Genomic DNA, 17,886 nt, shown 5'->3' with positions numbered 1-17,886 from the left:
TCATTACAGGGAGAATGGTGTGATGTGTCATGATTTTGAAGCCTCATTTTACATATACAGAAAATAAATGTCATGACAGAGAGAGTGATGAAAACTATACCATGGATTTGATGGGGCCAAAATGTATGAAAGAGGGTTCGGGCCAACAGAAAAAAAAAACAAGTTGGCAAGATTCTCAGAATTCCCTCCACCATTTGATTTGATTTTTTAAAAATATATTTAGAAATTACTTCATAAGCCCCTCTATGTCTCGATTATGCCCCAATTGAACTCAGAGAGAGTGACAAAAATGTCTTTCTGTCCCTAGTACAACAACAATGTGAATGGAATTTCCCCTGGAGGGATTGCATAATTTACCATCCTAAAAACTTTATTAAACTGCCAATTTAATATTTAAGTACAGTCAATATCTTTGAGGTCTATTAACCATGTCACCCTGAAGCATTTCAAACATATGACTAATTCAACAAATTAGGAGCCATGACTATATCACCAAAGGGCCCAGTCTGTCGAGGTACATTATGATAAAACAAACAGGATATCTAAACTGCAGTGTTCCTCCGTTTGTGTTATTACTTTCAGTTGAGTCAACATATTTTACTGAGTATACAGTATGTTCTCTTTTAGGCAATACTTAATCGTAAATTACTAGATTACACCCCCACATGGTTACTATATGAACCTCATTCTTTTTAAGGTTCATTTTGGTGCTACTTCTCAAACACATTTAATCATCAGTAGAAAATTAAAAGTTAATTTTAGGTTTGTAGCTGACTACCCATAATTAATGGGGTCACCAAAAAGCTTAATTTACCTTGTCAGGACTTCATTGTGGCTTTTGAGATGGGATTTTAAAGTGGGAAGGGGGCATGGTTATGGATGGCTTTAAATGGATGCAGAAGGGGTGTGAGAGGGAAGAAGACCATTGATATTATGTAAGGGGTGCAATGATAGTGTATTAGAACATTGGACAACTGCTGACGATGTTTTGTCTTTCTTCCTATCTTTTTCTATTTTCTTAGTTTTTCTCTTTCTCTCTGTTTTTCTGTTTTCTCTCTCTCTCTTTCTACAGTTTCTACCATTTTGTACCTTTTTCTTTATTTGTAATCTTTTTCTTTATCAGTCTCTTTTCTTTCTCTTCTATCTTTCCTTTTGTCTTTTGCTGTTTTTTTTCATTCTCCCTTTTCTCTCCTTTCTCATTTGCGTTCATGTTGACGCGATATTGCACCCCCTGGCAGGTTTCCGGTTTACGTCCCTCCCACTCAAGGTTTTGCCATTCCCTTCTGCTCGAAATTAACTTCATTGTTCTGTAACGGTCCGTCGTCCCACTTACCTCGTCTGCTATTCCTTAACCAGAGAGTTCATGTACAACACGCGAGTACAACCAGTTGTACTTTTGTATGTTTAGCAAGTTGTTTCTCGTGTTCGGGTGCTCGTTGGCCACACTAGCATCAGATGATCGAAGTTCACGACGATTGGTCGGATAAGGCAATATCGTAGATGACCGTGTGTCTTTTGTTTTTGAATGTACGCCCAATTTTACTTTCTAACATTTAAATTGCAATTCGTCTATGTGGCCACTAGATTGTGCTATTACCTTGTCATGTCATTCCCCTTCACGTTTGTAGTCTCAACCTCAACCAAATCACACCCAAGCTCAACTAAATCACACTCAATCTCAACCCAAGAATATTCAACCTCAGCGTACAGACCCCCCCCCCCAAATGTCCCTCTTCAGTGTTCCTCCTAATCCAAAACCTTAATTTTATCCCTACCCAGTCATCTATTCACTTCCCTTCATCCCAACTGTTTGTATTTGCATGTATTGTTGATTTTCCCCAGTGAAAATATTTAAACCATTTCTCTTAATACCTGTGCTCTGACTGGCACATCAACTGGTCCACAGTTAGCCCCTGAACAAATCAGCTCCGATTGCCTCCCCAACACACCTGAACAATAATTAAACCTCTTAGTCTACGATGAGTTTGGAGCTAGATGTCTTCAAGAGCTACCAAGTCCAATGTTAAGATTTTGTGTTAACATGTATGCCGAATTATCTATTGTATTTTTTGTGTGGAAATGCCAGCGATTAAATGGAAGAAATACATCTGGTCATCAGACTGTCGTTGCAGCAGCACATGCATTAAATATGGAAGACAAATACAATATTTCAAGGGATCCTGGAAGCACTGCTGAAGTTGACCGTAGTCTGGCTTGTGTTGTGTAGGTGGTGAATCTGGCCAGATAGGACGGCACTCAACTGCTACTAAAAGATGTCGGATGACTTGTCAAGAGGATTCTGGAACCAAATCAGCCAAGTTATGGATTCTGTCCTCCAAACAGCAGTGTTTGAGATTACAGAACTTTTTGACACATGTTTACATGACTATAGGATGAAGCTGGCTCAGAAAGGAGAAGTGATTACACATCTGGAAATAAAGCTCCAAAAATGGCACTGAGTGAACACATGGACAGTGACCGAAGCCCAGCATTGACTGAAGCACAGCCTGATGAGATTGAAGGCATTGCGAAATATTTTATTTTTTCCAGCCAAAGTTTCTCTGAGCTGAGAATAGCTTTGAAGGTACTGTGCTGTCCTCAACTTACACATTCAGTGTTTCGTCAATTATAGCCATTAATAGATATCTTGTGACTTGAATAAATAAATACAACACATTGAGCAGTTCTGAAATGGTGTGCACACATACCTAGGTCTAATATAGAAGAGGTAAAACAATGTAAAATATGTTGTGTCTATAGCTTGCTAGAAACAAGATTCACTTTTGATATACCCCAAATAGCGAAATAAATCAAAATTGGTGAAAAAAAGACCAATCTCACAATCAGACTGTCACGGTTTGCGAGGTGGTGATGGCGGGTTCGGATCCCAAAAAGCAGGCAGGAGGGAGCAGGAGGTTGTTTGACAAATTGTATTAAAATAAAGTCAGCAGGAACAAAATGTAAAACATCAAAATGATCTGAATGGAAAAATTACAAAGTAGCAAAAGAAGACCAAAAGTAAAAGCCCGCCAAGGCTAAACAAACACGTACACGATGCATGCTGCAACCAAGCAGCAAACAAACAATGAATCGGCACCGGATGGTCGTGCCGGGTGTTCTTTTAAATGTCAATGATTAAACGACCAACACCTGCGAGGCTGCAGGCAGGGCTGACGTCGCTACCCGCTGGTCGCCAATCTGATCGGGACGACCAGCACCTGTGAGGTGTAGGCGGGGGCGACAGCGCCCCCCGTTGGTCGTCAACCAGATCATGACACAGACCTTTTTTTGAAGGTATATCGGTCGAGTCTTGTGTCCCTCCGTTTCGCAAGAGTTTCAAGATGGAAGACGAGCCTCTCTGCCCGATTGTTAAACTGCACCCGCTGTTCATTCCACTGCAGCAGTCTCCAGCCATCAGTCAGGTGAGAGAGTGAAACTGTGTGTGTGTGTGTGTGTGTGTGTGTGTGTGTGTGTGTGTGTGTGTGTGTGTGTGTGTGTGTGTGTGTGTGTGTGTGCGTGTGTGTGTGTGCGTGTGTGCGTGTGTCTACATTTGTATGTTTGTTTATTTATTTTTCTTGAATTTTCAGCAAAGTCCACTTTCATCTCTGAGATTTACAATGGCAATGCCAGTGTCTGAAATAATGTCTGCCCGGATGTCTGGGGCGTACAACTTACAGAAGGTCTCCGCCCGGGTGGCCGACAACTTTTTCAAGAAAAAAAAAAACGTTTTTTTTCAAATCAAACGTTTGCTTTATTCCGATTTTGAAATCTTCGTTCAGTTTGGAAATTTCAGAATTTCGATTCGATTGGCAATTTGCATACTCTGCAGCCAATCCGAAGCCTGCATCGAATAACTTCGGGCTTCCGGGTGCATTTGCATATCATTTCCCAAAGTAGATGCACAGAGAACACAAGAAAAATGGATATGTGGTTAGGAATCAAGCCAAAACCTCAGCCACAGAAGAAAGATTCAAAAGAAGCGATCAAAATTTATGACGCTACAAAACGTAAACGTACATTGAAACCATCGTGGAAAGAGGAGTTCACGTAGTTTATAGCGGACGATGAAACACAAACATTGCATTGTGCAACATGCCGAACGGTGTACGGACAAACGACAACTGGAGCAAAATCATTAGCAATTGATATTTACGATAAATTTAAATTGGGAGCATTTGTGATAGGTATATTAATTGCTTAATTTTACAGTGTTGTTCTGTTATATATTCTGATTATCAATCCTTAATACTTTGCAATTTGTTTTTTTTTTGTTTTGTTTTTTTTTGCCATTAGTCGTCTTATTGTGTTTCAAGTTGTGAAAAATTGGGCAGGCAACTTTTCAGAGTTGTCTGCAGGCAACTTTTCAGAGTTGTCTGCCCTGGTGTCCTGTAACTTTTTGTCATGAGTTTCAGACACTGGCAATGCACAGATGGCATTAATATAAATACTCAAGAATGAGTACAAATTATCGGTGCTTGATATTGCCATTATGTCCTGCAGTTGTGATGAACATTTTATTTTGACTAAATGCTGTTCAAAAACAAACAGTCCTTGAACATGTGTACTAGGTGCTCGCAAACAGAGCACTTTTGAAAGCACTAACAAGTATTTTGGAAATTTTAACATACATGTGCTCAAAATGAGTCTCAAAATTTGCTAAATAGGAAGTACAAATTTCAAAACAACTCCAGTAGCTCAATATTATGGGTGATCTGTAAAACCCGACTGTGGAGACCCCTGGTTTGCATACTTGTACAGTATGTGTGATTATGAAAGTCAGATCGAGACCCAATTCCTTGCACACATTTGGGTGCTGGACTGCCTTTACATAGCTGCAGGGATTCAAAGCAGGTCATAGTGATTTTGCAATGTTTTCTGTTCGCACACCTAATCGTTTATATGTAATCTCCTTTTTGCAATAAGACGCTTTGCCACAGCAGTCACAACAACAAAGGAACAGCTGATCGTAAAGAGGATTTATGTGTGAAGAATGCCGTGGAGCAAATGCATGTGTGATAATGCAGGTGAAACATACATTGATGGGAATGTTTACTTTGTGCTCTCGGACAATGAGTAAAAGCAGTCAACATAAATGATGTCTTAATAGCTTTATGGGCTATTTCTGCTGTATATGTTGATTTGGTCTAAATGAGGCTTTAATCTTCATGCTCAAAATAGATGTCATAATCACAATTTCACATGTTTGGCGGGAATGTAATGGTCTCTTTACGCTTATATGCGCCCATGTTTCAGGCAACAGCTTTAATTCACCAGAGACGCAATAAAAATTACTCTTAACCCCCTGCCTTTGAGCCATCGTGTCATTCCATCACCTTCCTATAATACCCCAGGAGTGAAATGATACCCCGCAGACACCCCAGTTATTGCTCTACTCTCCTGAAATAAATCACGCTGGTGTAAAATGTGAGGAAATATTTACCAGTGCTCTACAGGAGGCACAAGAATGCAGCTCATTGCTCACATCGTTTGCATTTTCATGCGTTGCACAGAACATATTTCTCCCTTTGGTGCTTTTTGTCTGTTGTGAATCTTAGCTGCTTCTTAGGGACTTCTGATCGTAATCTGTTCTTAATATTGGTCCCCATTACGTAAAACGACTCTCTAAAGGGATTATGACATCCCCGTTCAGGGCACTGGAGTGATTCAATGTCTGCATTTGGTGTTTAACTACTCACTTAATGTGCCATTAAGTGAATAGTAGAAGTTGCTTCAAATACACATCTATTAAGAATGTTAAATCTCATTGATGATTGATGAAGTCTCAGCCAAACAGTTTGCTGTGGTGGCACAAACACTATTTCGGGATCACAAATTGGATGACGTTATTCCTGTAATAGGGCAGGATTAATTGACCTTATATCTTGCCTTTTTTCAGAAAGTGTTTGCACAAATGAGCGCATTCAAGCTACCAGCGGGTCATTATGGTTGCCAAGCGACCGGCGTGGTGGGGGTTTGGAGAAGAGAACAAGCATCTGGTCAACAGAAGCACAAGGTCACAAGCATTACAAGACACATTGGTGCTCCTAATAAAGGATGCTGATTGTTCTCATGTAGACTAGACACCACCACATATCCATATTTCTCATTTTGACATTCTCTCGCCCTCCAGCACATACTAAATGAAAAACTGTTGACTGTCAAATGTCAGCGAGCACTTTAATCAATAAACATAAATCAGTAGTGATTCGACAACAAATGTGAATCACCATTTCATTCAGCTAAAACAACTTGAAGGATTTTTGTCCCGAGGAAAAAAACAAACTGTAAAATTAAGTTCCACCACATTTGAAGCTCAGAATCCATGCTTGTAAATAATGTGAGTGCATAAGCTTTGGCATTTGAGTCAGCATGATTTCAACTTAACCTTGGTTTTACTCCCTGGTGCTTTCAACTATATTTGGGACTTCTTTATTTCCTGTATAGGATAGTTGTCCGTTGTTTAGCGCTATGTTACAGCTTCAACTGTTGTTAATGCATGACAGAAGGTGTCGGGAACCTATGGCTCGCGAGCCATATGTGGCTCTTTTGATGATTGCATCTGGCTCGCCTATAAAACTAAATGCATATTCTCGCTTTTTCGCTGTTCATTTGCTGTTTGGGCGGTAGTTGGCGAAAAGCGCAATTTTTATAGGATGATACTGACCTATGGCTGTTGATGTCGAAACAGGTAAACGCCCCCTTTTAAATAAGCCTGACGAGTTTAAAAAATGACGTTGACTGGACGGATGCAATAAAACAATACCATGAATGAAGTAGTTTAATATCAGTGGCACTTTGACAAGCCCCATGCTAACGTTGGCATCAATATACTTCTGTGAGAGACAGCAGAAAGCAAGCATGCAAGCTAATGAGCAGTGTGCAGGCTAGATAGCAGTAGCTTCGCCTATGGACCCGGCAAGTTGACTTTCATTCCAATCGTTTGGCTGGATTTTTTTTACCAATCACAAGGAACGGAAAACTATTCATATCAATGGTGAGTATTATCACAAAGTTTTTTAAATAATATATTCTGACATTTTGTTGAAATCACATACGTGCGTCTTTGCACGCGTGTGTGTGTGTGGCTCTCACTGAAAAACATTTCTAAATATTTTACTTTTATGGCTCTCCTAGACAAAAAGGTTCCCGACAACTGCACTACGGTATATAAATCAATATATATCGTATTGTATATCTATATCACAGTAATAATTGCTATGACTGACTGTCACAGTTCTGTGTCGCCTCAGTAACGATTATAGTCCTCGGCTTAATAGCTACGTCGCTACAGAAGACCGGCCAGGTCAGACACGCTTGGATCAACAAGGACAAGCTGCTCCGATTTACTGTTACAAACTTGCTTCATATTCTGATAATCGTGATGATAATTATGATAGCTAGATCACTTTAATTTTGGGGGTGGGGTGGCAATGTACATGATTTTGTTCCTCTGTGACTATAAACACCTTTACAAAGTCCTCTTGTAACCGCAAAAGGAACAGGTAAAACAAACACACACAAAATGGCAGTGGGATTATGGATTCAACTAGAGGAGGATTTGTTGGCTTGTAGCTAAAGATTAATTGGTCGATAAAACCAAATATGCGTGCATGCGGAAACAAGGTCCACTGTATGTGGGGCTCATACTTGCTCACTTAAAGGACAACCAACGTCTCCGAACAAGTTGTGTCCATAATTTGTAAAATGGCTTCAAATGACTTCTACTGAGCGTATTTTAAAAAGATTCCACCGCATATAGCTATATTTTACGTTTTAAGACTCGCACTGAATATTCAGGAAGTCTTGTTTTTGAGTTGGTGACGAGTCCGTATGTGACGTCACTAAAGGAACGCCCCCTGACCGAAAAAAAGACACATTGTAGCAGTCCTTCCATCATGTCAATATATTTTGCTGTATTGTTTGGTCTGAAAACCTTGTGTTGCACCCAAAAGCCGCCAGAAGAGGTTGTCCAAGCTCCATATAAGGAATTTATCAGCCTGTGGAAACGGAGGTGGCCACAGGAGGTCGCCATTTTGTGCCTCTTTTCTCGTGATCGTTTCATGTTGCCTCAAAATGGCATGGAATAAATTCTCTAATCGATTGCAAACATGTATGCTTTCCTCTTCAGAACTATTTGAATCATATTCATAACCGGAGGTGTAACCATATTATTCTCCGAATCTGAAGCCATTGTTTTGATTCTCAAGAAATTCAAGACGTGTTGGTGTGACGTCACAAACTGGGGGCGGGACTTTCTGAAAATGCCCAATTCGCAGCTCAATTTCTTGCAGATTTTGGACACTTTAAAGGACAACCGACGTCTCCGGACAAGTTCTGTCCATAATTTGTAAAATGGCTTCAAATGACTTCTACTGAGTGTATTTTACAAAGATTCTATCGCATATAGCTATATTTTACGTTTTAAGACTCGCGCTGAACATTCAGGAAGTCTTGTTTTTGAGTTGGTGACGAGTCCTCACGTTACGTCATGAAAGGACCCCCCCCTGACCGACAAAAAGACACATTGTAGCAGTCCTTCTCGTCGGATGTGTAACAAGAAAGCATATTATCTGAACCTGAAGCCATTGTTTTTATTCTCCAGCAATGCAAGACGTCTTGGCGTGACGTCACGAACTGGGGGCGGGACTTTCTGAAAATGCCCAATTCGCAGCTCAATTTTTTTGCTGATTTTGGACACTTTAAGCCATTTTTATTGGTGTTTTGCATTTGAATAAAAATATCATACTGCGTGTTTTGGGTATTATAGATGCTATAAAACGTTTTTCTGATGTCAGTGAAGAAACAAAAAAGTGACGTCGGTTGTCCTTTGAGGTTCGGGGGAGGGAGATGCAGAACGGCTTGCTGAGAAAGTCAGATAAACAGCTCTACTGGCATGCTGCGGGAGGGGTGGAGGTGTTAATGCCTGGTGGCGGTCAGCCAGCAACAGTGATGGTACCAAATGTTACTGGCACCCGTCACTCTCCTGCCACAGTGGCGGAAGTCTCCTGATCATCTGTGTGTGTGTGTGTGTGTGTGTGTGTGTGTGTGTGTGTGTGTGTGTGTGTGTGTGTGTGTGTGTGTGTGTGTGTGTGTGTGTGTGTGTGTGTGTGTGTGTGTGTGTGCGTGTGTGTGCGAGTGTGTGTGTGTGTGTGTGTGTGTGTGTGTGTGTGTGTGTGTGTGTATTGCGCTAATTTGAAGGTTTTCAATCTCAGTGCTTTGTCAGACTACAGTGATCACACAAATGAAGGCTCTTTTTGCTATGTTTCATCAAAGCATTGCCAAATCTAAACCAATTGGATTGGATTTGCCTTTATTTGTCTCGCAGTAGATAAATTTACATTTCACAACAGCAAAGGGATTAAAGGAATGAAAGTAGAAAAACATGAGCTGCTGGAAAGGCACCCACTCTCGGCGCTGTGGCATCTAATTCATATTCCCAATAAAATTAGGTCTTTGAAATTGAGATTTCAAAGAGTCGTTGAAATATGTCATTTATACCTCATACTTCATAATTAGCGTTCTAGAAGTACTGCATACATCAAGAAATTTTATTTTAAGCCCTTTATAGTAGAATTCCAATTACAAATGCATCCCACGGTTATTAGATGAGACCACTCCCCATCATTCTCACCATGTAGGACATCATTTTTGATTGAGCTAACATTTAGTAAATCCGGCGTTCCCAGGTAAGAAAAACATATTTGGGAGACTTTGATGGTTATTATTCAATTGGCACTTAATTGCCGCACCCATCCCCCCTTCTTTCTTTTGTTATCGCGGTGGCAATTCATATTTATCATAGAATATGCCATTTCTGTACTATCATGTCTTCTGGCGATGGTCTGGTGAAACTCATTAATGCGCCTTATCTCTTTCTCATGCCCTTCCACTTTTCACTCCTATCTTTAATAACCTATGCTCGGTGGTCAGGCAAGATTCCGTCATTGGCATGATTGGCTGTGCTGGAAAGTGGGCGTGGCTTGAGCCAACGCATCACATACTCACCATATCACACAGTCCCTTTTTCTCCCTGCCGCCTTCTCTACCTTCCACTCTGCCTTTTGCATACCAGAGTGCAGACTGCAGCAGGGGCAACGGGCTTTCCTCATTCTTGAAGAGCTGGAGAATCAAGGGACTGTTATTAGCCAAAAAGGAGTTTCCAGGTTCTACTGCAGAGACGTGCAGGTGAGTCTGTTCGCTGTCGTCAAAAGTGTTTGTCCGTGCTTGTGAGTTTTGGTGCAGAAGCATCAGCATTGCGGAGACACCAACCGTCGGCTCATCCAACACTCCCCTCCCCCAATTCCCTCTACTGGATTATCCATACATGATTAATTTATACTTGATTATTTGTCCTAAATATGTCCTCTAAATACGCCTCTCTATTTCCAGGCTCAAGTTTTGGTTTTCTCAAATGAACTCACGCCTACTGCCATCCTTTTCAGATTGATATCTGGCCCCCGCTTGGCTGTGTTAGGACCCTTGGGACAGGCCCACTTGCACACTGGTTTGCCTGCCCCCATCCCACCCCATTTGCCCTTATCAGCTGTAGAATGTCTGCGGCTCTGTGCTAACGAGGCATTGGAGCAGCAGTAATGGGCGCTGCGCTGGCCGGGTTCCCCACCACCCCCTCCGATACCACTCTTCCACCCTCAGCACCACCACCGCCACCACGCTGTCCCCCCAGGACGGGCGCTCCCCTCAGCCCTGCTGATGGGCGAATACACTGACGCCACCCCGACGCTTGACCGCCGTGGCTTCCTCCCCGACCACAACTATGTGACTGAAGGTAAGCAGATCGCAGAGTCAATTTTTTTGTATTAGATGTTCACAAATGCAACTGACTGTGGAAATGCGTGGACAAATGTGTGCGACTCCATCATAATCTGATTTTATCGATAAAGTGATAACAGCAGCAGCAAAAAGGAATCACATTTCTCCATCTCCATTTTACAAAATGAAACTATATTTGGCCTCATTTCCTCATTCCTTCATTCATTCTCCAAACCACTTATTCTGACTAAGGGTCTCCTAAAATGGCATTGTATTCTTATTTTTCTTCTGGTCCTTTAAAAAAAACTTTTGTAATTGTCCTGATCTGTTGTGTACCATACTCGAGTTGCACTGTAGGGAAGAAGTTATATGTCCTGCTTGCACAAAGTATATTTATTAGTAACTCCACTTGTGGATGATGTAACGTTGGCAAAGGTGAAGTGGGCACTTGGAGAGTGCCTTCCACTTCAGATCTCAGCCTCCATATGTGACAACTCCTCAGACCCATAACAGTGCCGCGGTGCGTGGTTGCTTTTAAAAATATGCCTAGGCTCTCATAATCCGCCTGAGTTTTGATTATATCCATCAAAATTGCATTAAACCACCTGCGCCACATATTCAGAATCAGAATCAGAATCAGAAAACCTTTATTCGTCCCACAATGGGGAAATTTGCAAGACCTTTAGACCTACTTTTAGTTGGTCTAAAGATTAGTATACTTTCAGATAGCAATAGGAGCATGTCCAGTAAAAGAAAACCACCCCGGTTAGCCACAACGTTCAATGAGACACAGCGCAGCTTGACAATTTCACAAATACGTTAAGAGGCTTGCATCTGCACGGAAATTTCGACGGCAAACACATCTGCCCTGTCTAATCTCAAACGTCGCTTCTGTGAGACACGTGTTTGTCTCTTCCCAAATGTAATCAAGTGGGATGTCAAATTGAATGGATAACCTATCAAATTTGAAGCAGCGGGAATATTATAGCCAGTCCAGTAGCACAATTTTACTTATGTTTCTGCTCCTCGGTTGTAATGCTAATCTGACTTTTATGACAGCTAATTTTTGCTTCCTGTCACATGAATTGAGGTTCGTGCTGTGAAATAATTACCTTCATTTAGCGTTAATCAGAAAAGACATGCAGTGAAGCCTGTTGAAGGTGTTAATGTGTTTTTTTTCGTGCACCTGTCCCGTTGTGTTTTGTAAGACTTTTTTCAGACCGTTGATATTTTTCCTTAGTAATACTGCCTTTGTCCGATAGGCCACAGAGCTGCAGGAAGTCATTTGGTAACATCAGTCACCAGCAAGCATGTATTATTGCCATAGCAACAGTCGGTGATAAAAACATGCTGCTTTTCATGCTTGGCCGGTCTGACTGACAGGTTGTCTCCGCCCACCAATAATGGCGGGATTAATTATTCTCTGCCCCTCAGACAGGCACTATTCTGGTTGAATTACTGATGAGCTTTCACCTTGGTGGCCACACGCACTGACACACATGTACACGCGCACACACATAAAGTGCACACTGAGACGGGATAGTGCAACACATTACCCAGCGCCAGCTGACAATCAATGCCGGAGGACCACTCAGTTAGTTTCTATCAAGAGTAAACAAAATTATTCAATCTTTGCCTGTCCTTCGCCCACCGCTACTCCACCTCCACGCTCCATGTCCACGTGTCTCCTCATTTCCCAGCATCCTCCCGAGCATCTCGCAGCATTGCTGAAGTGACGCGTTCGCCAAGCAATGAGCCAACATTGGTTGTCTGTTAGTGCTGAAGGCAGAGGTGTACGAGTGGTTCGAAAAGTGTTTGTTGATATGACTCTTGTATGTCACCCTTTTGCGTGTGTGGCATTCATACACATTATTTGTGTCTGTGAGAACATCCTGTGCGTCTTTGTTCTATCAAAGTGTGTGTGTGTGTGTGTGTGTGTGTGTGTGTGTGTGTGTGTGTGTGTGTGTGTGTGTGTGTGTGCGCGCGTGCGTGTGTGCGTGAGTGAGTGGGCTTCCATGTGCATACATAAGTGTACATCCCAATTCACCCTCCATGGGGAGTTCCCTAGCCTTGAAAACCTACAAAGGAGGGCTGCTTAACCTTCGTCCACAATTCGCAAATCCTCCCCTCCCCACTTCTCACCATTTCTTCGACCTTTTCTCTTTTATTACCTTTTCCCTCCTCAAGAGCTGCCTTTGTTCCACAAAGCTCTACCCGGAGTACAATTTTCTCCAAGGATGCACGAGGCTTTGCTTTTTAATACTCATGAAATATTACTCATCCAAATATTGTGCCTTACTTTCCCCCCACCCTGCACCTGCTGCACTTTTGTACATGACTTATTTATGATTTGTCTCTTTAAAAGGCTCACGGTTGTGGTCCCTTTAGTTGCTGGGCTCAGCCTATTAACAGCAAGTGGCACCTAAAGGCGCTCACATATACATCTTAAATCTTTTTGTGTGTATCTCAAGTGTCTTGTGATATGAAACAGAAACCTATCTGCTTTTGAACAATTAATAGGACATTAATAGGACTCATGGCAGGAACCTGAAAATGTGTGCATGTCCATTTTTGATTAAAAAATGTCCCTTACTTGGTGCTCTTGATATATATATATATATATATATATATATATATATATATATATATATATATATATATATATATATATATATATATATATATATATATATATATATATATATATATATATATATATATATATATATATATATATATATAATCACATGTAAAGGAACCTAGGTCTTTAAAGGTGAGGTCTTAACTAAAATGGATTTTTTTTAAGATTTGTGCGACGACTGTATTCTTATTTCAACATCTTAATTAAATTATTGGCTAGTACAGTGAGACCTTGGTTTGCGAACTTAATTGGTTCCCAGACAGAGTGTGTAAGGCGAAAAGTGTGTATCCCCAAAAAAGATTTCCCATAGGAAACCATTAAAATGAGAATAATCCGTTCCCAGGTCTCCATAATATATAATTTTCAACTAATTAAGCCTTAAAACTACACACAACATACCTTATTTATTCTATGTATAATAAATGTGCTATTGTACTGTAATGAAAGAAATACACTGCACTATATAATAAAGTCACTTTATTTACATTTGTGATGGTCGTTGATGGCTCTTAATTGACACCTGTTGCTTTCTGACTTGTAAGGTCTTACGAAACTGAGGCATCACATTATCATTCATCATGTTGATGATTCTCATAGCCGCAGTCTTTTCTGGATGGAACTGTTCAATAAAAGCCGGCACATCATTCCACTTAGCAAATCAAATCCTGTGTGATGAGGACCTCATTATGGTCAGCAACAAGCTCCTTGATGTCATCTGCATCCATTTCACGTCCCATGTTCTGTCCAATGGAAACAATGTCATCCAAAACAACAGAGTCATGAGGATCAAATCCTTCAAAGTCCCTCTCAAGAATGCATGCGGGCCACAAATTCTTCCATCCTGCTTTCAAGGATCGAAGGGTAACATCATGCCAAGCCTTTTCTATCAGCTGAACACAATGATACACATTGAAATGGACTTAGCATATCCGCCAAGCGGCTAAATCAGACAAACGCACACCTCGTTTGTGTTTCTCAATGATCCTCTTCTCCTCGACTGTAATTTTCTTTTGTGTCTTCTTAGGCTTCTGCCTGTGGTGTCTTTTTCGGTCCCAAAAAGCAAAAGCATCTGTAAAAAAACTCCTTGGAGGCGATCGACGTCTCTCTCTCTCTCTCTCTCTCTCTCTCTCTCTCTCTCTCTCTCTCTCTCTCTCTCTCTCTCTCTCTCTCTCTCTCTCTCTCTGTGTCTCTCTCTCTCTCGCTCTCTCTGGATCGACGTGTGCATTCAGAGAAAGGGGGTGTGGAAAGGCAGGCCGGCTGGGGCGCTTTTCGCTCCTGTGCTTTGGTGTTCTTCCGCGGAAGATTACTCCGCCAGCCGTGGTGGAGGGTGTGTATCGTGAAAAGTAGTGCGTAATCCAAGGTTTAATTTTCATAAATTTAACGTTCTGTAAGGCAAGGCGTTCGTAAACCGAGGCCCCACTGTATCCAGTTCAGGGTGTACCCCACCAGGTGCCCACAGACAGCTGGAATTGGCTCCGGCACGCACGGCCACCCTTGAGAAAATAAACATATTTTGAAATGGATGGATGTATTATTATTATATTGTCTGTCCATCTACTCATCTGATACAGTACAGTATTGTTAAATAAATTACAGGTGTATTTGTACAAATTAGTTCATGAGTGGTTGCTCTCATGATTTACTGAACTGTAATCAATTGAACTAGCAGCATTATTAGTATTTATTGTCCGGGGAAGAAAATTTGGAATTAATTTTATCGGAAATCGGAAGCCACAATTTGAGGAGTAAACGATGGAAATTTCTTTTAGCATGCTTTCTATCATCATGGGCGAACAGTCTATTTTCCTCAGTCATACATTTAAACAATGAGCTTCAATTAGTTATACTGTATATCCATGTCCGCCCTGCATGACTTCTTTTCCCCCGCAAAGTCACCTCAAAACACATAATGTGTCATGAAGAAAGTCAAGTCATTTTAGCATCACCTCTCTGAGCTATTTGGTGAATGCTCCTGGCCAAATATGGTGATGTTGTAACCCACGCCCCACCTTCATTCTCACTCCCCCTTCCTACATTTTGTCCTTCCCACTCGCAACCCTTTTCTTCCTCCTCCATGCTTGCTCCTGTTGCAGGGCTGCTCCTGGCAATAGCCTGAAGAGCTCCGCCCAACCCGTCCACCCCTCTCCACCCTGGAGTCCTCCCCCAGGATGTTGAGCCCAATCCAGGTGCTGTGCTCCGACATCACTACCCTTTCTCTGGAGCCTGAGCCGTTTGCCTCTTACACTGAAGGTGTGTGTGCTCTCCCCTCTTCTCACCCCAAAGGTCACACGTACAGTATGCCTGAACAGTTGTGCCACACAACTTCAAAATGAGACATGCGACTGTGTGTGTGTGTGTGTGTGTGTGTGTGTGCGTGTGTGCGTGCGTGTGTGTGTGTGTGTGTGTGTGCGTGCGTGTGTGTGTGTGTGTGTGTGTGTGTGTGTGTGTGTGTGTGTGTGTGTGTGTGTGTGTGTGTCTCTTTGTAATTATTCTGTCTGAGTCTGAGCATCACAAATCTTTCATACCTCACTTTGTCAGTCTGCATTATTCCTTTTGTGTGCCTCTTTTGCTGAACCAACCATGTTATTTTTATCTCTGACTGTGTGATGCAGAATGTGTGTGTGCGCACGATTGATTTTCATAAATAGCTTGACCAGACGAAGCGCAATCTGCTTTTCCTACCCCAAATCAAAGATGCACAGGATTACATTTGAGAATTTAATGTCATGGCCGAACGAGGCGAAAAAACGTCTCACTTGAGCTGATCTGCTGTAACACATCTACTGCCAAAACCGGAACATAACATGTAAAACCAGTTGCTGTTTAATTAGTTTTGAATAACATTGAGTGGTAAACTGGACTACAAATCTTTTTTCACAGTACACCGACTAATCTGTCTGAAGTATTTTTGTTTAACATAACCAAATAGTCTTAGCAGAATAGTTTCTTTTGTCCGCATGCTGCTTGTAATTGTTTGTGTCAATGATCAATAGGGTCACGCCAACTTTGCCTGACTGTCCAAGATGTCCCATGCTGTTCCATCCCAGAATAATCTCTTTACAATGTATTTGTTTTTTTCTAACAGGCAGAAACACACAGACACTCACGCACGTGCACACGCACTCACAAACACACACACACACACACACACACACACACACACACACACACACACACACACACACACACACACACACACACACACACACACACACACACCTACAATTTTTCCTTAGTTACAGTAACACCTAAGCTGCAGGGATCACTTGAAAGTACATGCTGGGTGCACATCCTGCACACAAATACTAGCCAACATACACAAACATCTCCTGCTGAGCACCGTCTTGTTCTCACTTTTAAGGAGTGTGTGTTTTTGGCTGTGCATGAATGGTTTGTGTTTTCCTAAAGCTGACATATCCATAATTAGGACAGTGGGAAGTATGTTGCTCTCCCCCTCCCTGCTGTATCTCTTTTCAAAAAAAATACGAGTGGTCAAGGTATCGATGATTTTGAAGATATTTATGTTAGAAAAAAATCTGAAATGCTATACCTTGGTTTTGTTTGTTTTCCTTTTTTGAAAATGTGGACTTTTTATTTCCAATATACATTCCGGAAACAAATATCTGTGATATACAGTAGAACTGCTTGCTAAATTAGGTGAACTGTGACCTTGCTGGGGAACATTGTTCATACCTTGCGCAATTCACAATACAGCCTAAAATGATACATATATTTCCGTCTTACTGAGTTCACTCCCATTTGAGTGTTTAGGTGAGCTTGATGCTGCATGTGTGTGGTGAGTCGGAATTGCCTGCATCATGCAAATGACTGACTGTGGGAGGCCGACACAGCTTGCTTGCAAAGTCCACACATCCACAGTACTGATAACCTTGCAGATATGCGTACACTCAAACACACGCACACAGACACGCACACATGAGTTAATGACTTTACTGCACTTTGACTGTTCAAGAATTAAAGAGATGAATGATGTTCAAAGTGTCACATCTCGTCGCCGTCCTGGGCGCGCCCCGCCCCTCCTGTCATCTCCTCCGCTGCTCCCTGGAGACGGCCCCTCCCATCATCACGCACCTGGGTTCCCACAGCTGTTTGTCATTCCCGTGATTGTGCCTTCTGACTATATCTACCGATCGCGCTATTCAGTCTCCGTCGGAGTATTCAGAAAGCTTACCTCGCGACCTCCCTTCCGTCAGGTCTGCCATCTTTTTCCCTCACTCATCGCCACTTGTTTTGTTTGTGCACATGCTCCCAGTAAAGACTTTTCTTGATTACAAGTATCTGTCTCGCCGTGTACTTTGGATTCGAACCCCCGCTTTCCCTCGTCTCTTGAGTCCTGCCTCCTAGCCTCAAGAGACGCATCACAAAGAGGGAAAGATGCTCGCAGTGAGGATTGGCAAACAGGGAAATAGAAGAATGTGTGCTGCATATTTGATGCTGCTACAGTTTGTGCCATT

General features: G+C 41.9%; 1 protein-coding gene across 2 annotated transcripts in view; it reads left to right on the top strand.

Moving 5' to 3' along the window:
- Positions 1 to 10,042: 10,042 nt before the first annotated feature.
- The window catches only part of LOC148901469 (serine/threonine-protein phosphatase 2A 55 kDa regulatory subunit B gamma isoform), an 18,238-nt gene continuing 10,394 nt past the window's right edge, over positions 10,043 to 17,886 (top strand). Inside the window, exons 1-3 of one of the 2 annotated variants that reach the window (XM_088987568.1) lie at positions 10,043 to 10,185; positions 10,443 to 10,786; positions 15,505 to 15,661. In XM_088987568.1, coding sequence (XP_088843694.1) covers positions 15,580 to 15,661 — 82 coding nt within the window. In that variant the 5' untranslated portion in view covers positions 10,043 to 10,185; positions 10,443 to 10,786; positions 15,505 to 15,579. The remainder of the gene's footprint in view (positions 10,186 to 10,442; positions 10,787 to 15,504; positions 15,662 to 17,886) is intronic. The other variant, XM_088987577.1, reaches the window with a different exon arrangement.

Source organism: Hippocampus bargibanti, linkage group LG02, assembly GCF_051943395.1.
Source record: "Hippocampus bargibanti isolate YZ-2025 linkage group LG02, ASM5194339v1, whole genome shotgun sequence".
NCBI classification, from domain to species: domain Eukaryota; kingdom Metazoa; phylum Chordata; class Actinopteri; order Syngnathiformes; family Syngnathidae; genus Hippocampus; species Hippocampus bargibanti.
Note: the sequence above shows the minus strand (reverse complement) of the source record. Positions and strands in the feature narration are given on the sequence as shown.